Here is a 19,994-nt window from a genome sequence, read left to right on the forward strand (position 1 = left end):
AGTAAACTTGATAATGTTCCTAAGATTTAAGAGCTCAAACAATACCTTTGCTAAAAAATAGAGGAAGTAACTACTCCTCCCATCTTTGTGCACATCCATTTCTATATTCCTAAACCCTCACACAGTGCCTGGCACATAGTGGATATATTCAATAAATTTCTTATAAGTGAATAAAAATATATACAGAAATGCCTACGACATTCTTAAGGAAAGGAAAGAAAACTTCATCATTTATTAGGACTCTATTATCTGTCAGGCATTGTGTGTTTTAAATATACTGTACCTAATTTAATCCATATAGAAACCCTATAAATCAGCATCTTCAATTTACAGACAAAGAACTGAAGGAAGTGATTTTTCCAGGTCACATAGCTGAAGCCAAAGTTTAAACCTGTATCTCCAAGACTCTAAGGCCTGTGCTCTTTCTACCACAGCATACTGATATTACATTCTACTCTACTCTGCCACAGAATAGACCCAGCACGTCTAGAGAAGTTCTCTCTTCCAAACACATAATGAAGTCATAAACAAGAGACAGCAGCATTGTCTGAAAGGCAACTAGCTTAAAATTTCCACTGCCAAGGGACCAGATGGTTTCTGGGATTTCTAGTTAAGCTAAAAATACCCACAACCACAATGCATCTGACTTACAAACAAAGAAAAGGAGGAGCAGCCAGTATAAACATGCAGCTGGAAAGCCAGAAGATTTAATGCTTATAAAGCACTGCTTAAAGGGTTTTCAAATGGTATTACATGATATAAAACATTAGACAGCTCATGTTATTAACTGCTCACTCATCACTCTCTCTGTCTCTCACATACCCATACCACATTAGTTTTTTAATCAAACTCTCAGGTCTGGCAGAGCTGAGTTCCACCAAGAGGCTGAAGGTCAGAGAGGATCCTCCTCCCAGCCCCTAGCCTGGGTGTGTGAGGCCTCCCACCCCCACACACATACTTGAATAAAAGCAGCAGCTTCCTTAGGCCTAGCTGTAGCTGCCACGCACCCAGAAATGGGTAAGATTTTGTTACAATCCTTCCCTTGTATATTTATTGTTGGGTTATCTGCCTTGTGTATACTAGCATTCTTTCTTTTTTTTTTTTTTACTAACTAACTAACTAACTTATTTATTTATTTATGGCTGCATTGGGTCTTCGTTTCGGTGCACGGGCTTCTTATTGCGGTGACTTGTTGCAGATCACGGGCTCTAGGCGGGCGGGCTTCAGTAGTTGTGGCACACGGGCTTCAGTACTTGTGGCTCACGGGCTCTAGAGCACAGGCTCAGTAGTTGTGGCGCACAGGCTTAGTTACTCCACGGCATGTGGGATCTTCCCGGACCAGGGCTCGAACCCAAGTCCGCTGCATTGGCTGGCGGATTCTTAACCACTGTGCCACCAGGGAAGTCCCTCTTTCTTTTTTTAAAGTGTAAAATTTAATGGTTTTTAGTATATTCACAGAGTTATTTAACCATCACAATTTTAAAACGTTTCCATCACCTCATAAAGAAACCTCATACCCTTTAGCTCTTACTCCTAAACCCTGCCTTCTCCTCCAGCCCTAAGCAACCACTTATCTACTTTCTGTCTCTACATATTTGCCTATTCTGGACATGCACTAGTATTTGTTTGCTGATGGATAGGAACATTGTTTCCACAGCTGTATTTCAAAAGGCCTAGAGTAATGCAAAAGGATTTGAGTCCCCTCAAACAAGAGGATAACTGGACAGCTTCTTACCCACCTCTGTACAATCTTGTATTATTTTAGAACAAGACAGGGTATAAATTATTTAAACAAACAGAAGGAAGGAAGCTTTCTGCTGTAAAGGTAGATCATTTCAAGACAAAGAGCTTAAGCACAGAGCCTTCTGTCACAGGGTTCTGACAATGGTTTGCTAGAAAGAGCATAGGTTTGGAGTCAAGAGAGACCTGAGTTCCAATTCCATCTCTGTCACCCTACTCAGGTGAGAAGTTCTGGGGTGAGTTACTTAACCTCTTTGAACTGCATTCTCCTCAGCTGAAAATGAGAATGTTATAAATCTTATAGGATTAATGTAAGAACTAAAGGAAATGAGGTATGTAAAGTACTGAACGTGGCAGGAAGCCCTGGGAAAAAGCTAGTTCCCTGATGCTACCCTTCACCATCCTGCCAGACCCCTCTGGAAACCACCAGTATATTCCTACTTTAGTATGGCAGAGAGATTACTGACACCTCTAAAACCTGCTCCTTAAATTCCACATCACTTCTCCTTAAGCTATCTTCCTTTTCCATCCATACTCCATACTCTTAACAAGATTTGTCCTCTTAACCAGCTCATCCACTTGATTTGCTTCTATTCTTTTATCCCTCCCCCAACACACACACACACACGCTCTCACACACACACACACACACGCGCGCGCACACACACGACCTGCCCCAGGCCATCATCAAGCCTTGTGGTTTCTTTTAAATCACTACCTCATTTTTCTCTCATAGTCTCCTTTCCCTCGTGGTTACTGTTTGGACTATTCCCCACACATAACTTGCTAAGTCTAATCCTGAGATTTTTACAGAACTCACTAACTGCCCCTTACCCTTTCCTTTTCATGCCCTGGTCACATTTCCTCCACCTTTTAAAACCCTGCTCTAAGCCACTTCTAGACACTTCAGTTTTAGAGGCGAAAAGAGTCTTAAGAAATCATTCAGGGAAATCCCCTGCCCAGCAATAGGTAGGGCATAACAACTTGCATTTTACATAAATGATACAGAAGGAGGTCAACTGATTTTACTCAAGCTCACACCACTAATTCCCTAAAACTCCCTAGACTGGCTTCTCCACCCTCATCTCTCTGGTTTGCCTCCTTTCATCAATTCTAAAGCTAGCCCTCCAGGGCTTCCCTGGTGGCGCAGCGGTTCAGAATCCGCCTGCCAATGCAGGAAACGCAGGTTCAAGCCCTGGTCCAGTAAGATCGCACATGCCGCGAAGCAACTAAGCCTGCGTGCCACAACTACTGAGCCTGTGCTCTAGAGCCCGCGAGCCACAATTACTGAAGCCTGCGTGCCTAGAGCCCACGCTCTGCAACAGGAGAAGCCACCGCGATGAGAAGTCCATGCGCCACAAGGAAGAGTAGCCCCCGCTCGCTGCAACTAGAGAAAGCCTGTGCACAGCAACGAAAACCCAACACAGCCAAAAATAAAATAATTAAAAAATAATAAAGCTAGTCCTCCAGTATCACATCATTTATGTGTCTGGTATCTGTCCGCTGAAAGCATCTATATTTTCATTCGTTCATTTTAAAAAAGAGGAACAAGTATGCATATTTTAATTCACTCCAACACTGGCTGGGCATGCAGTTAATATGACTGAGTCTGCAGTCAGTCTCTGTCTCTATCTCTCCTTACACACACACCTTAGAGGAAGCATAGACACTTCAGGTCTCTTTTGCTGCACCTGACTCTGAACCACAGACCCAGGCTTAAAGTATTTGGACATTAGAAAACAATATAATGTAGTTAATTTCTACTTAATTAAGGCTTAATTATTACTCAGTGTAACACAGATTTTTCTTTTACAGAATATATAAAAAGGATCCTCATAAGCTACTGTTAATGTATTAAAGAGCTAAAGACAACTTTATAGTATAAAAGCTTTATCAATGTGGTCATTAGACTCCCCCTAAATCCCATATTAATCCTATGGAATCTAGTCTAAACAACAGCCGCCAGCCAATCTGTTTCCTCCACAGCTCCCAGAGTCCTCCCTCCTACAGACTCTGCAAGTTTGACAATTCCGAAAAAGCCCCCTTTAAGCTACCCAAGGGCACCAAGACCTATCTCATTAAACATTCCACAAGTATTTATTGAGCCTCTATTATGTGCCAGGCACTGTACTAAGTACTGTGAATACAATGGTCAACAAGACTTTTGTCCCTGCTTGCAAAGGATTTAAAGCCTAGTGGGAAAATGGGCAGAGGCAGCATAGTGATCTATAAGAAAGTCATGGGGGACAAAAGGGTATAGTGGAAAGAGCCAAGAAATCTCAGTTCTAACTCATTGTCCTACTACTCTAGCAGTCTAAGATTTGGCAAGCCATGGTCTCTCGCTGAGCTTTAGTCTTCTCACCCATAAAACAAAGGAATTAGATAAAACAATATTTAAGATCCTTTTCAGTTCTAAGAGTTCTAAAAGAAGATAACAAAATAGCAGCAGCTATACTCACTGAAGGCTTATCATATGCCAGTAATCTCACTAGGCACCGTTTACTTAAGATACAGTTTTGTACAGAATGGCAGTACTGGCATTACTGCATCGCCTTCTTTTGTTTATTTTTTAAACTGGAAGGAGGATAGATGGTTTGATTATATTTCTTTTTATGGTTATACCCTATTCCCAAGAAGAATTTTAAGTGACTTACAGTAAAAATACATAAAGAATGAGTGTTAATAGAGAATAAAGACCACATTAAGTAATAAATATGAGAAGAGTATGCCAAAAATTATTTCTTTAATTATATGCCATGTTGGAAGGTCATGATGACTGAATTGAAAACTGTCTTAATTCTAAACTTCCTGACAGCCAAAGCAAAGAGGAAAACACAACTGAACGTGTAGCTCTTAGAAAAGACACTAGCTCAACAGAGAAAGTTTTTCCAGACTGAGTTTTTAGAATAACTTGCAACCACGTTTTTTGTTTGATTCTTCTAGTGGTGAAGAGGGCATGAGGAATGAGGGGAAATAAATGTAAACAAATAAACAAACCAGTTTTTCAGATATTTAAAATAAAAGCCTAACTTTATAATTATATATCTTATGGTTCAAGTTAATTCTTTTCAATTCACATATATTTTATAATTTACTTAGAAATGACCTTGGGTTAACTATTACTCTATCTGCCTATTTGGAAGAAGTTTCATTTTCAAAGGGCTATAGAACTTTATTAATAGTGCTGCAAAACATTCTTTGCTTTGAATGTTTCAAATGAAAATAGACTGAGCTACTGGCAAGACTCAGCCAGAATCTATTGATGGATTCCTTCCAAAATAACCATCCTATCAGGACTACTCACTCTTAACTCCATGCTTTTGGGCTTAAGAAAGAAAAGTTTATAAAGTAGATAAGTAAAATAAATGCAGATTAATTTGATTTAAATACAGATGTAAAAAACTTTAAAGCTTTTACAGATGAACTCTCTTTAGGAAACAAACTTGCAGAGAAAAACCTATTCTTCTGTTATTGCTTAACAGACAGAAAAAAATGCATTTGAAATATCCCAAAACTGTTAACAATGCTAATTCTTTTTTTCTTGTGGTAAAATATATATAACATGAAAGTTACCATTTTAACCATTTTAAGTTTACAGGCACATCGCTATGCAACCATCACCATGCTAATTCTTTTTTAATATATCCATATGCCTCATCTCATTGTCAGCACTAACAACTTCATATTGTTTTCCTAAATATCATTTAGAATTGAAACTTAATATTTTCTTAACTAAGAAGTAAAACATGTTGACTAAATAAGAGATGCAATTCACAGTATTACCATAATAAATTTTCCAACCTAAAGTTTCCATGACATCAGCAAACTATTTCCTAAAAAGATAACCCTACCAACCAAATCCAATTAATTTTTTAAAAAACTGTACTAATAACTGAACTCAGCCCACAACCTTGGATATTTGGAAAAAATAAATGCTGAAATCCATATATGTATAATACTCATTGCAACATTTCTTAACAATAACATGTTAAGTAAATATTTTCTTATAAATTAATCCCATTGTGACTCAACGATACATACTAAGGGCAAGGATGGGCCAAGGAGCAGGAAAAGAAGATATACCACACATATTCCAGAGCCACACATAATCAAAAGCACACCCCTCTGTATAGACTTTACATTTTGCCCTTTAGAGAAGAATTTTCTAAGTTCCTTGGTAGGCATTTCTAAGTAACAACATATTAACCTTCTACCCACTTTAAAAGAATGAATTACAGGGGTAGAGACTGGAATTGGTAATAAGTAGTTCACCTATCCAGTGTCCACTCCAATTAACTGGGGCAATTTGGCCCTGGCATCATATTTGGGTTTTAATAAAATTTTCCTTTTTCCCAAGTAATTTCAAATGAAGAGATATTAACTAACTAATCACAGACTGCCTAAAGCAACATTTATTTGTTTCAGGGGATATTTATGGTGACTTGATTGGAATTAATATGATCTTCTCTTTTCAGTAGATCCCTCTAATAAACATTAAGATACACCCGCTATAAATGGGGAAAAATCCACTTACACATTCAGAAGCTGACGATTCTTAGTCAAGCAATCTTGAAATTTTTAACTTTACAGGGCATCTATAGTTCAAGCTCATATGCATAAAGCAAGAGTTTCATCATCACCATAAAAGGTTAAGTACACTGGCTTACATCTTACGTATTGGGTTCTCATTTCATCAGTCAAGCTACAGTGGCTACAATCCAGTGGCCATTCAACAAATGTCAAATGAGTGAATAAACTGTTTAGGAAAGGGCCTTCCTGGAAGGAGTTACCATCACCCAGAGAAGGGGAGGCATTTAAGAGGAGAGGTTTAGCGAATTTTACTCACAGAAATAACAGGAAATGCTCAATATTCTGTAATAACCTATATGGGAAAAGAATCTGAAAAAGAATGAATATATGTATATGTATAACTGAATCACTTTTCTGTACACCTGAAACTAACACAACATTGTAAATCAACTATACTCCAATAAAATTTAAAAAAGAAAAAGAACAGGAAAATCAGAACATATACCAAAAGGATTCAGATATAAAAAGAACAGGGTTCACAATAGTATGAACTTTATAACATTCTTAAACTTGGTAGATTTTTTTGGTCATATTTATTAGTGGGTAGCAATAAAAAGCCTTAAGATATAAAGGGTCCAGGTACATGTCCATAGGAACAGCAAGAGAGATACACTTCATAGTGCTGTGGGAAGGAGAAGAACCCTAGAAATAAGGGTGAGCAATGCCAGCTCTAAATCAAAGAAGACAACAAAATGGGGTAAAGACTGTGTCTTTTTATATTAAGAGAGGGCATGGCACATAGTACCTCCTGCCTGTTGAATAAATGATTCCTTCCAGCTTTCCTCCCTTCTTTCATTTCTTCTTCCCTTCCTTTCCCTCCTGCTATCTATCTACCTACCTACCTACCTACCTATCCATCCATCTATCCATCCTTCTTTCCTTCCTTCCACCAAGCCCTTCATTATTCTTCCATCACCCAACATTCATCCAATTCCTCCTTCCTTTCCTCCCCAGGGCCTGCAAAGTCTAAAGGAACAAGAAGTGCCTTGACAAAGGTCTTAAAAACTTTTTAGTTTGCCCTCCTGAAACCTATCAATATATATTTTAGTTCCAGGCATTGAAAATACATCAACTCTGGTCTCAAGTTCCTATTAAGAGGAAAAAAGTCCACAAAGAAAATCCATGGATATTGTCTTCAATATCAATGGTTGTTGAAGAAGGCTTTGTTGTTTCCTCCCAGAAAAGAAAGTTCAACTCTGCAGCAGAGCAATTAGTACAATCTTACCCTGAGGATACCCGAAATGGGTAAAATTTACTTTTTTTTAAAATTTCAGGTCAGCCCCTTATTCCTAACCCATATTTGAAAGCCAGTTCCCCCATTTTCCCTCACTCCCACCTCCCCCAAAGTAGCTACAACAAACACTTTAAAGTTCCCCCAGTCTCTTTTGTCTCATATCCCAAAATGAAAGAACCCTGACTGGATTCAGTATCAGTCTCTTACCCTGCCAGGAAAGATAAGGAGTAGGAGTTGTTCTTGGAAACAAATGCCGAGCGGTGTGTCTGTATCATCTTGCCTCGAGAAGGTTCTTCATTCTCTGAATCTGAGAGACGTGCAGGACACTGGCAGGAGACAAGGGAGACAACACTGTCCATTTGGGGTTCCCATGGAATCTCCCAAAGCTATTGTTCAAATCTCTCTTTCTATTATATGTTCTCTCTGAGTTCCAATCTATGTTTCCAACTGCCTCTTGGGATCCCAATCTGGATATCCCAAATGCAGCTCAAACTTAATATATCCAAAATCAAACTCAATATTTCTCTTCTCTAAGTCCCCCTACCAACCCAGTTAGAAGCTTCAATGTCACCCATGACTCTTTCCTTTCCTTTCTTCAAAGTCATAATAACATTGTATAGAGGTTTTGAGTACCCCAACACATCCAAATATTTTATTTCATCTACTCTTTAACCTACCCCACTAAGAAGGGACTATTACCTTTTACAGATGGCAAACTGAGGCTCAGAATAGTTAACCTGCCTAGGATTGTAGAGTTAATAACGCTGGTACTGTGATCCAGAGCATCTGTCTCCAAACTGCCTCCACGTTATTTCTACTTTGCTCCATTCTACTCCAATGTCTTTCAGATCTAACTCTTCTCATGAATACTCATTGTCACTGCCTTTCCTTAGATTCTCATCATCTTCTGCCTTGACTACTGCAATAATCTACTTATGGGTCTTGCTCTCTCCAGTCTTTCTTCCCTCCAACCCCCTCCATATTATCAAACACACAGACAGAATCCCATCACTCCCCTGCTTAACCGTTGGTGACTTCAGGATAAAGTCTAAATACCTCAGCATGATCCAATAACCTTCAGAAACTAGATCCAATCTTCCTCTAAGTTTTTCTCCCACCAGTTCCGACACAGGGAACTCCTTGAGCTCTACTGCAATCATACTACTTTCTACTCTCCACATGTACCATCACAGTCTTTCAAAACTCCTATTCTTTTGCACATGCTATTCGTCCCTTTGCCTAAGATTCTCCTTCCGCATTCTCTGCCTATAAAATACTCACTGGCCTTTCAGAGGCATCTTAAATGTCACTTTCGCTTCCAAATACCCTTAGATCAGCTTTTTCCATCTTGCTGACACTCATTCATTTACCTTCATTTTATTTTAGAGTCTCTTTTTGAGAGACTTTAAATTTACATTCAGATAGTTTCTTTTACGTGTGTCTTTTGCATACACATATGAGGATCTGCTCATGATTCAATATGAGTGTCTTCTTTATAGGGGGAGCAACTAATCACACTGAACTGTAGCTTCTTATTTAGGAGTCTGATTTCTGCTGTAGACAACAGACCCTTTGAGAGCAAGTGACCACCTTTTCTTTAAAACTTCTGATACCATTATATAGTAGGTAAACAAAAAAAGTCTAATAATCTAATGATTAACCAGTTTTCTAATGATTCAATGACTATCAAAGTTAGAGTTGTAGACAGAGGCATGCAAGGCGTCTTTTGGCTCAGAGTACCCTGTATTCCTTAAATGCCTTTTATTCTCTAGGTTGATAGGCACATTCATACAACAGGCTATGTTTCCAACAGCCTTTAAGAAACAGTTGAAGGATTACAATTTACAGAGAAGCTTTTCCATTCTGTAGGGTATCTATCCCTCCTTAAAGAACCCTGTTGTACAAACTATTCACTGGAGAAACTTTAATAGCACTAACCCATTACCAAATTTATTGGAAAGAAAAACTTTTGACATCAACAGACTCAACGGGATAAATAATGGCAATTTTTTTTAGGTCTTTCTGCATAATCAATTCGGTACCAAATAAAACAATGTTCAAATTCCCGCTCTATTACTTAGCTATCACTGTCACTATAGGTTAATTGCTTTACCTTTTTGAGCCTCAGTTTCTCATCTATAAAATTAAAAATGATCTGTCTACTACGTATATTGTGATAAACCATTAAAAACACATGGTGCATTAGCTCACAAGTAGTAAGTGCTCAACAAAAGGTAGATTTTATTTATATCAATTTTAATACTATTAATCTTTTAAGAAAAAACTCTGGTATTATAATAGGTATATGCCAGGTTCCTTTTAATTGTTGAAAATAAATTTACATTATTATAAATAAATAATTATATAAACAGAAGGTACCCTGACCCCCAATCCCTCTATATTTCTACCCTCACGAAACCTAGAGCCATAAGATAGGAAAATATTTACCTCTCACCTTTAACTTTGGATAAAAACAAGCATACAGGACTATCGATTCCTAAAATGGAAATCTCTAAAATGATATTTTTTTAAACGTTGTGCCTAAAAAAAGTTAAAAGAATGATAATACCCAGGGTTGGCAAGGGTGCGAGGAAATTAGTTTAGCACATTTGTTTACTACTGTTTAATACAAACTTTAAAGTTCAAAGTTTAGTACAAACTTCCTGGAGGTCAACTGAATAATAAGTACCAAAAAGTCTTAAGAAGTACACTCCCTTTGATCTGATCATTCCACTTCTAGTAATTTATAAGGAACTAATGAGACATGTGGATTTCATCACAGCAGTGGTTTTAAGACAGCAAAATATCAACAGATTAATTAACTGGATAAATTCTACAGTAAAGAATAACTAGCAGACCACTAAATAATGATATGGGATTCTTTATTTACATGGAAAGACATCCAGGACTTATAATTTATTAAAGAAGGTTATAAAACAGTATGTATACTGGGTTACATTTTCTGAAAAGAAAAACAGTACATTTTATACACACACACACACACACACAGACACACACACACACACACAAACACACTTAGAAGTGAAGTCTGGAAGAATATTCACCAAAATGTTTATAGGAGTTTTCTCTAGGCTATGGGATGACAAGCAGTTTTTCACTTTCAACTTTATAATCTTTAGTATGACTATAATTGTTACACCAAATTGTTTTCCAACAATTTGCACTACTGTCGGTATTAACTGCACCATAACAAATCGTAATAAATTAAACATCGTGCCTATTTTATTTTCTTTCTGAATAAATAACTGTTTCTAGAATAAGCACTTTTCTTCCTCTATTTGGATTCAACTTGATAAACACGTATCAAACACTTGTGATGTGCAAGGTACTATGGGATATTTAAAAAACAGTAAGACACATTTCCTATACTTAACAAACTTACAAATTAAGTAGAGAAACACAAACACACAAATAACCATAATGTAAGGAAGAATGAAATAAGTCCTATAAAAGTTACAAAGTGAGGAGAGAAAACTTGAAGAGAATGGATGATGGGAGTGGAGAAAAAGTGAGGAATCCCTATAGGTTCCAGGAAGGTGACAGCTTTTGAACTGGACATGGAAAGATAAATAGCCTTTCAACAGGTAAGGTCAGTGGCATTTCAATGAGATGAAACGCAAGAGCAAGGATTCTCAGGAGGGAAAGCATAGATTATACATTTGGGGGAAAGCAAACAGCTCTGTTCCCTGGAGTTCTCGAATGTAAGCAAAAATGGAAAGATAAGCTAGAATAATACTAAGGACCTGAATGTTGGGGTGAAGAGTTCTCATTTAATTCCACAGGAAATGGGGAGCCACTGAGGTTTTTGGAGCAGGACAGTGAAATGATCAGTCCAGCTCTAATCATAATACTCTCTATATAAAATATAATCCTTCAGCTGGCTTTTCACTGAGACCACTTGAGCTTCTTTTCAGTCCCAATATGAATGCATCCTTGGCTAAACTAAATGAAATTATTTGTTCAACACCAAAATTTCTTAAGACATATTTAAAGTAAAATTTTAAAAGTCCTCAAAAATATAAAAGCAAACGGAAAAAAGGTAAAATCACAAAAATCTAAAACTTAAAGTGTTCACAGATCTGATTTTATTCAATGTACAGGAAATTTTGCAAAACTGGCCATTGCCAATCAGGATTTGTACTTCCTGATTCCTTTTAAGATTAAATTTTAGGTTGATGTAATTAATTTCTACTTCAAAGATTACAGTGGCAAAAGAAAAAATAATTAGAGCAATTTCCCATCCTTGCTATGAATTAATACTAGAGATCATTTCCTGGAGGAAACCTAGATCTGGCAAGGCCAAAAACAATAGGTTCTTTCTATCAAAAGGACCATAGTAAAGAGTAAGCTCTTTTTGTCAAAATTGGTTTGTCCTAAAAAGAAATGTCTTTCTGGGCTGTTTTCCCTGAGGACACTAATGGACAGTCCTGTTGGGGTGAAGAGGCAGAGTTTGCGGTCTTTAGAGACTACAGACAACAGTTGGGGCTATTAGTCAGAAGACATACTATATGCACAAGACTATCATATATTTTATTCTTGCCTTCCTAGATAAACTGTATTCTCTCCAAAAGCAGTCTTTTTCCTTCTATAGTTCCCAATGAACAGAGCAATGAGAGTACATAAGCATTTCATATTTGTTAAACTGAATCTTTTAGAAGGTTGGAATGCAAATGATTGTTTTTAACAATAATTAAATAGTAGCAATTATTATTATTATAACTGGGGTAAAAAAGCCCCACATATACATTGACAGTCAGCAAATACTATCAATCCAAGAAAGCTTAAGTAATCTCAAATTCTGAAGTTCAGGAAAAATGCCTTTGCAAAGAGTAAACCTAAAGCACAGAGAAATTAAGTAACCTGGCCAAAGTCGTACAATCTGTTACAATGCTGGGACCTGTTTAACAGGCAGACTTCAGGTCTAGAGATATTTTTTCCCTCTATTCTGGTATGTTGTCTGTCTTTATATATGGTAAAGTTTTATTAAATCCACCTAATTAAAAATATAGCCTGAAATACTAACAAGCCTGAATCACAAAACATTTTAATAGATATGACTCTAAAGGTATGCTAAGATATACATATATCAATAGAAGATGTCTAATCCAATATGAATTACTAAAGAAAAAAAAAACAATTGTAATCATCCATTTGAACCATAATCAGTGGATCCTCCAAAAGTGCTTTCTTGTATTAGTTAAATATACCATTTACAACATTTTCCAGTAATTTGCTTGGTAAATAAGTAATGAAAAAAAATTCAGGCAAGATTTGGCCCATTAGAAGTATAATTAGGTTAAGTTTAAACTAAGTAATCTAATATTGAGGACATACTTTGTAAATAGAACTGTGCTGTTTGGGGCGTTATAAAGAGTAAAGGGAAGTAAAATACAAACTATAAGGAAATCTAGTTGAGGATATAACACATACAGAACTCAGATGTCAAATAACAACTCATAAATTAAAATGACAATATATGTATAAAACTTACCACAAGTAGTAAACTATACTAGGTTTTTCCTCTCACACACCTTTTTTCCCCACTGTTCCCCCTTAATCTTTCCACACAAGTCTCATTGTCCCATTCACAAATCATTTTCTCCAGCTCTCCACCTGAATGCTAAGTTCTTCACTACTCTTAAGCAGCACAGTCAATGACTGTTACTATTCACCAACAAAGGTTTTTCAGATCCACATCACCTGGGCTAATTGCTGATTTTGAGGCAGGCGTCCATCAAAAAGGTGATCTACTTACACGCTCTAGATTTGTCTTCAGTACTAATGGCTCATCTCTTTTTTTCTGTTCATCCATTTTCCTTTTTCCCATTTCTGTATCCTCTGGTAACAGCCTGTGGATTTGATCTTCAGAGGTTTTCTCCTCTTGTAACTTTTCTTCTCTCAGCTAAAAATACAAATCACACCAAGACAGTAGTTTTAGGCAACTATAGACTTAAAACCATCTTTTACTCAGTAGTCTATTAGAACAAACAGGAAAGTTTTGAGACTATTTTCTTATTTGCTATAAAGCCCTCTTAATTTTTAAGTCTACTTTTACTTGAATCTTGCCTAACATTCCCTTCATGGCTTAAGATTTAACTTCTCTGCATTCTTGAGCAATATGAAATCACAAAGGCTAAGATAATACACATAATCAAAAAATAAGGTTTATTCACTTAGCCAAAAAAGGTGAAACCTAAAAACTTTCCTTACTCCCATAAACCAGATATAACTACACTGGACCAGGAGAACAGCAAAGATGTAGGCCACAGAGGGCCAGAGAAGTTGGTCTAGGCAAGAAAGGTCTTTGGGCCTACTGGAAACAGAAAAAATGGCTTATCACAGTTCCATCATCCTACAATTTATGTGGATCTTGTGATCCACAGGATAGGTCAAGATACATTGTCTACAAAGAAAGTTAAGGCAGACTAATATGCTCCTCATTTGGGGGAGGTAGCATGGCATTATGAAAATAAGATGGGTTTTGGAATTTAAAACCTGGGTTCTAGTGGTTCTGTCACTTATTTAGCAGCTATATGATCTTGGGCAAATGAACCACCATATGCTCACCTACAAAACAGGATAACTCTACTTACTTTGCAGATATCGTTGTAAGAAATAAATGAGATAATAATATAAAGTATTTACTGCAGTATCTTGCTATATACTTACAGTATATCAAGAGTTCCCTTTCCTAACCTCCCTTTATTCTCTTTTCATTGCCTAGGATTTTAATAAAATTTAAATGACAATGTATATGAAAGCAATTCTAGGCTATTAATATTTTTAATCATACTTATAAAATAAAACTAAAGAACAAATAAATATTTTTCATTGGCTGTCAACTGGGTTAAAAAACAAAAACAACAATAACAATAAACAACAATAAGATTTAGTCTTATCTTTCCAATTTCCACAGGTATGATTCCAATAAGCCTGAACTAGTCTTTAACATGCTGGGTCTAATTCAAGAGGTTATGAATATGCAAAGAACACCATAAACAATGTTACGTCAGGAGGAGACTCAAATGAAATAATGTACTCCCAACTCTGCCCAAGTCAAACAAGAACACAAGAGGAAGAAAGCTAACCCATAGCTAGGCAGAAAGCAAACCTGAAGTCTATGCTAACTGCCCACATGAAAGATCAATGCCTTTTTATGATCTTACATCAATGCCTTTTAATGATCTTAGATGACCACAGGCTACAAAGGGGCATTTCACTTTTAGAGGATAGAAAGGCAGAGTGGCACACACAAAAAGCAGGTTTTAGCATCACGTTATCATTTACTGAACTCTATGTGTCAGGTGCGGAGCTAAAGCACTGTTACATTATCTCATTATCTCTACTTTAAAAATTAAAAAAAAACTAAGGTTTAAAAAAAACTATGGCAAATTCACAGAGCCATAGCCTTGGAGCTGGAATTCAAACCTATGTTTACCTCGGTTGTTCTCAACCAAGGATGATTTTGCCTCTCAGGATACATCTGGCAATGTCTGGAGACACTTCTGACTGTCACAACTGAGGGGATAAGGTGTGTGGTGCTACTGGCATCTAGTGGGTAGAGGCCAGGAACTGCTACTAAACATCCGAAATGCATAGGATAGCCCCCAACAATATATACGTACACAGACGTTGCTATTTTTAAAAAACTAAATATTAGGGCTTCCCTGGTGGCGCAGTGGTTGAGAGTCCGCCTGCCGATGCAGGGGACGCGGGTTCGTGCCCCGGTCTGGGGGAATCCCACGTGCCGCGGAGCAGCTGGGCCCGTGAGCCATGGCCGCTGAACTTGCGCGCCCGGAGCCTGTGCTCCGCAACGGGAGAGGCCGCGGCAGTGAGAGGCCCACGTACCACCAAAAAAACAAAAAAAACAAAAAAAAAACTAAATATTAAATTTCCTGTTTTATGTATTTTAGTGTTATTTTGTTTTGTGCTTGTGTTTACATACTATGTTCTCTGGCTTTTCTAGTGTTTTAGAATGCATCCTTTACCTCCTAATAATGTTTATGGCTGCTCTCAAAGTTTTTGACAATAAACTTGTGTGTTGTTGGCAAAACAACCTTCTCATTGCAATGTTGAGTCTCTGCTAACACAGCATCACCTTAAAGGTAAAAATTTACAAAATTGAAAAACCCATATATACATTTAAATCTTCACATGAATCATGTTGGTGTTTTCTCTATATTGGGTTCTGCAGATGCTTTTTTTTTGGTCCCTTTTGATGGTTATTTATAAGGACTTGAGAACTTGGTATCTAGGGAAGAGTTTTTATATTCAGCGAAAATGACTTGGTGTCAGAAAATAGCATATAAACTTGAATAAGAAGTATCAATAGCTGCTGTTTACTGAACTCTTCCATGTTTTGGGCATTAAGTTTATAGAGCTTACCTTATCATTATCATTTTATAGACACAAAAATTAACATTCAGTGGTTATTTCCTGAAGTCAGTGTTTGAATATCGAAGAGCTTAGATTTTAAAGCAAACCACTGGCTTCAAATACCACGGTTTCTCAACCTCAGCACTACTGACATTTTGGGTTAGATAATTCTTTGTTATGGGGAGCAGGTCAGAGTCTGAGTAGAAGGCTTATTCATGAATACTTTATTGGGTAGCAGGAGTTAAGGATCGAGTAGTATAACAAGGAGAGACAGCAAGCCAATAAAAGTGGTTGGCTTGACAGTTGGCTACAGAAGACAATATGAGAAACTGTATGCAATGCAGCTCAAGACTATCAATCAGAAGTGAGAAAGGGGGAAGCATATATATATATATATATATATATATATATATATAGACTCCCACTTCCTGCTGACCAAAGTTTGCTCCACGGGATGTTAAATACCCCTGACGCTGGCTCAAGTAAGTTCTTGTGGTAGGGACTGCAGCAGCAACCACAGAGAAGCCCTAGAGCTAAAAGCAAGAGGCAAGCAGTAGGAGCCAAAACAAAAGAGATCTCAGCTTGTACCAAGTGAAGCCGCCCACCACTGTAAGTGGAATGCTTATTACTGCCTCCATTTTTTTTTAAATTTATTGGCCACGCCCAGCAGCTCACAGGATCTTAGTTCCCTGACCAAGGATGGAACCCATGCCCCCTGCAGTGGAAGCGGGGAGTCCTAACCGCTGGACTGCCGGGAAGTCCCTGCCTCCATTTTTAGATGCTAATTATTAAAGAAAAACTATTGATTTCTGTACAGTAATCTCATTCTCAGCCACACTATCAAGAGTACAATGTAATTTTTTTCCTCAAAATATCTTTACTTTTTCATCATTAATTTTTATAAATAAACGTTTTTGGTTTTTTTTTTGGCCAGGCCGCGTGCCATGTAGGATCTTAGCTCCCCGATCAGAGATTGAACCCCTGAAGTGGAAGCACAGAGTCTTAACCACTGGACTGCCAGTGAATTCCCAAAAATAAACTTTTAAAAATCAAAGCATTATATACAGTGTACAAATCATAAATGTAAAGCATGACAAATTATACAAAATAAGCACATCCATGTAACTACCACCCAGATCAAGAAACAATATATTAGCAGTACCCCTTGTGCCTATTCCTCACCCCAAAGTAACCATGATCCCAGCTTCCCACACCAAAAAGAATCATTTCACCTATTTCTGAAATTTATATAAGTGGAATCTTATATATGTATTGAATCTGTCTTCCTTAGTCAACATTCCATTTGTGAGATTCATCCATGTAGTTGCATGTAGTAGGTTGTTCTTTCTCATTGTTTTATAGTATTCCATTGTTTGACTACAAAACAACAATTCTATTGTTAATGGATATTTGCATAGTTATTAATTTGTAGCTATTTACAAATAAACTGCTATGAACATTCTTGTGTATGTATCCTGATACACATACTGTTCTGTGCGGTATATTCTAAAAGAGAAGCTGTTTAGTCATAACGCACGGGTACACTGCCATAGTTTCCCCAAACTGGTTGTACAAATTACACTCCCACCCCAACCTGCAATGTAGCAGAATGACAGTTGCTCTCAACCTTGTTAACAGTATTGTCTATTTTAGCCATTTCAGTGCATATATATTGATACTGCATTATGACTTCAATTTGCATTTCTCTGATGACTAAAGATCTAGAGCAGCTTTTCATGTCTTTATTGACTATTTGGAAATTCTCTTTTATGATGTGCCTATTCACATCGTTGTCCTTTCTCCTTTAAAATATTTGAGATTTTCCCTAGTAATTTGTAGGAGTTATTTATATTTTTTGAATATGAGGCAGTTTTCAAGAAAAAAAATATACCTACAAGTTTTCAAGAAAAAAAATATACCTACAAAATATACCTACAGTTTTCAAGAAAAAAAATATACCTACAAGATACATACATACACCCACCCACACACCCACACTTTTTTTCCCCCTCTCACGGTAGCTTGCCTTTTTTTTTTTTTTTTTTTTTGCGGTACGCAGGCCTCTCACTGTTGTGGCCTCTCCTGTTGCGGAGCACAGGCTCCAGACGCGCAGGCTCAGCGGCCATGGCTCACGGGCCCAGCTGCTCCGCGGCATGTGGGATCTTCCCGGACTGGGGCACAAATCCGTGTCCCCTGCATCGGCAGGCGGACTCTCAACCACTGCACCACCAGGGAAGCCCGCTTGCCTTTTTCACTCTCCTGTTAGTGCCTTTTAAAGACAAGATGCTCCAGGTTTTAATACAGTTTAATTTAACATTAGTGTTTTTTATATCCCATTTCAGAAATTCTCTCATCGTATCTTTAAGGAGCTTATTATTTGACCTTTCACATTTAGATCTACAATCCACTTTGAACTGGTTTTTAAAAAATCAACTATGTTAAGGCATAATCTACATACGATAAAATGATCACATGGAATGCATAGCTCGATGAATTTTGACAAATGTATATATCCATGTAACTGTATCCCTAATCAAGATATAGAACATTTTTACCACCCAAAAAAGTCCCTTCAAACCCACTAGTGGGAATTCCTTGGCGGTCCAGTGCCTAGGACTCCGTGCTTTCACTGCCGAGGGCCCAGGTTCGATTCCTGGTCAGGAAACTAAGATCCCACAAGCCTTGCAGCACAGACAAAAACAAATACAAAGACAAATGACAAAAAAAAATCCACTTAAAAAAACCCACTAGTAATCAATCTCCCATGCCACTCAGCCCTAAGCAACCCTTAATCTTATAACTATGACTACAGATTAGTTTTGCCTGTTATAAAATCATACAGCATATATTCCTTTATGTCAGGATTCATTCACAGCATATTTTTGATATTCATCCATGTTACTAAGTTTATTATATTATATTCCTTTTATGGATGAGTTATATTCCATTGTATGAATATACCACAATTTGTTTATCCATTCAAGTATTGTACGTTTGGGTTGTATTCAGTTTGGGGCTGTTATAAAGCTGTTATGAACATTCATGTCTTTTTGTGAACAGATGTTTTTATTTTGCTTGTCTAAACAGCTACAAGTGGAATTCCTGGGTCAAGTAGTAAGTATATGTTTAAATTTATAAACTGCCAAAATGTTTCCCATGGAGGTTATACCATTTTACACGGTCAGCCCTCCACATCCGTGGGTTCCACCATCAGTGGATTTAACCAACCACAGATCAAAAATCAATCTGTCTTTGGTGGAACCCATGTACACCAATCCCACAGACACCAAAGGCCAACTGTACTCTGCGATTTTATATAAGGGACTTGAGCATCCATGGATTTTGGTATCCACGGGGTTTCTGGAACCATTCCCCCACAAATACCGAGGGAGGATTATATTCCCACTAACAATGCATGAGAGTTCCAGCTTATTTACATTCTCATACTCATTTGGACACGTGGAATTCTTAGCCTTTTAATTTTAGCTATTCCAGAGGATGTAGGGGATATCCTATATGTGATTTTAATGAGTATTTCCCTGCTGGTTAATTATGTTGAGCATCTTTTCATATGTTTAGTAGCATGTCTTCTTTTGTGAAGTGTCTATTTTCAATAAAACCTTTTATCCTATTTTTTTAACCTTATTATCAGGTGCATGAGTTTTTTTTATAAGTTCTGGATAAAAGTCCACTGTTAGATACACATTTTGAGAATATCTTCTCCCAGTCTTTGCTCTGCATATTTCTTAAATGAGTGGAGGTTTTTTACTTTAATAAAATTTAATATCATTTTTTTCTTCTGTGATTAGGATTTTTTCGGTTCTTGACTAGTAAATCTTTGCCTACCCCAAGGTCAATAACTTTTTCTTCTGTTTTCTTCTGCATAGTTTTAGCTTTTACATTTAGTCTATGATGCATTTTGAATTAATGTTTGTATATGGTATAAAGGAGAGATCAAGATTGACTTTTACTTATTCATAGGATATTCAGTTTGTTCCAGCACCATTGTTGAAAAGATTGTTCTTTTGCCACT

At 37.2% G+C, this 19,994-nt stretch overlaps 1 protein-coding gene across 3 annotated transcripts in view; it reads right to left on the minus strand.

Moving 5' to 3' along the window:
• The window catches only part of RNF169 (ring finger protein 169), a 120,772-nt gene that overhangs the window by 52,046 nt on the left and 48,732 nt on the right, over positions 1–19,994 (minus strand). For all 3 annotated transcript variants that reach the window (XR_014326396.1, XR_014326397.1, XM_082845123.1), the window contains exons 3-4: positions 13,341–13,487; positions 7,772–7,890 (exon numbers count right to left, since the gene is read on the minus strand). Coding sequence is in view for 1 of the 3 variants with exons in the window: in XM_082845123.1 (XP_082701249.1) it covers positions 7,772–7,890; positions 13,341–13,487 (266 nt within the window). In the remaining 2 variants the exon portion in view is untranslated. The remainder of the gene's footprint in view (positions 1–7,771; positions 7,891–13,340; positions 13,488–19,994) is intronic.

The sequence above is a fragment of the Leucopleurus acutus genome, assembly GCF_964270905.1.
Source record: "Leucopleurus acutus genome assembly, chromosome: 8".
In the NCBI taxonomy this organism is placed as follows: Eukaryota; Metazoa; Chordata; class Mammalia; order Artiodactyla; family Delphinidae; genus Leucopleurus; species Leucopleurus acutus.